At 64.4% G+C, this 250-nt stretch overlaps 1 protein-coding gene across 1 annotated transcript in view; it reads left to right on the top strand.

Annotated features, from left to right (window-relative positions):
* Positions 1 to 53: 53 nt before the first annotated feature.
* The window catches only part of TSC22D3 (TSC22 domain family, member 3), a 1,930-nt gene continuing 1,733 nt past the window's right edge, over positions 54 to 250 (top strand). The window contains exon 1 of the mRNA XM_010003434.1: positions 54 to 179. Coding sequence (XP_010001736.1) covers positions 58 to 179 — 122 coding nt within the window. The 5' untranslated portion in view covers positions 54 to 57. The remainder of the gene's footprint in view (positions 180 to 250) is intronic.

Raw genomic sequence — 250 nt, 5'->3', positions numbered from 1 at the left:
GGGGGAGCTGCAGTGCGTCCTGCGTGCTTTCGCTTGGTTGTTTTTCACCGCGCAGCCATGAGCACCGGCATGTGCCAGTCCCCCATGGAGGTGGCTGTCTACCAGCTCCACAATTTCTCCATCTCTTTTTTCTCCTCCCTGCTTGGGGGGGATGTGGTCTCCGTGAAGCTCGATAACAGGTAGGGGTAGCCCCGGGACCGGCCGTGGGCCCCCCACGGGTTCTTGCCGGCGGGGGCGGGTGCGTTGCCCC

Source organism: Chaetura pelagica, unplaced genomic scaffold, assembly GCF_000747805.2.
Source record: "Chaetura pelagica isolate M959 unplaced genomic scaffold, ChaPel_1.0 scaffold938, whole genome shotgun sequence".
Taxonomy (NCBI): domain Eukaryota; kingdom Metazoa; phylum Chordata; class Aves; order Apodiformes; family Apodidae; genus Chaetura; species Chaetura pelagica.
This window is presented reverse-complemented; position numbering and strand designations above follow the sequence as displayed.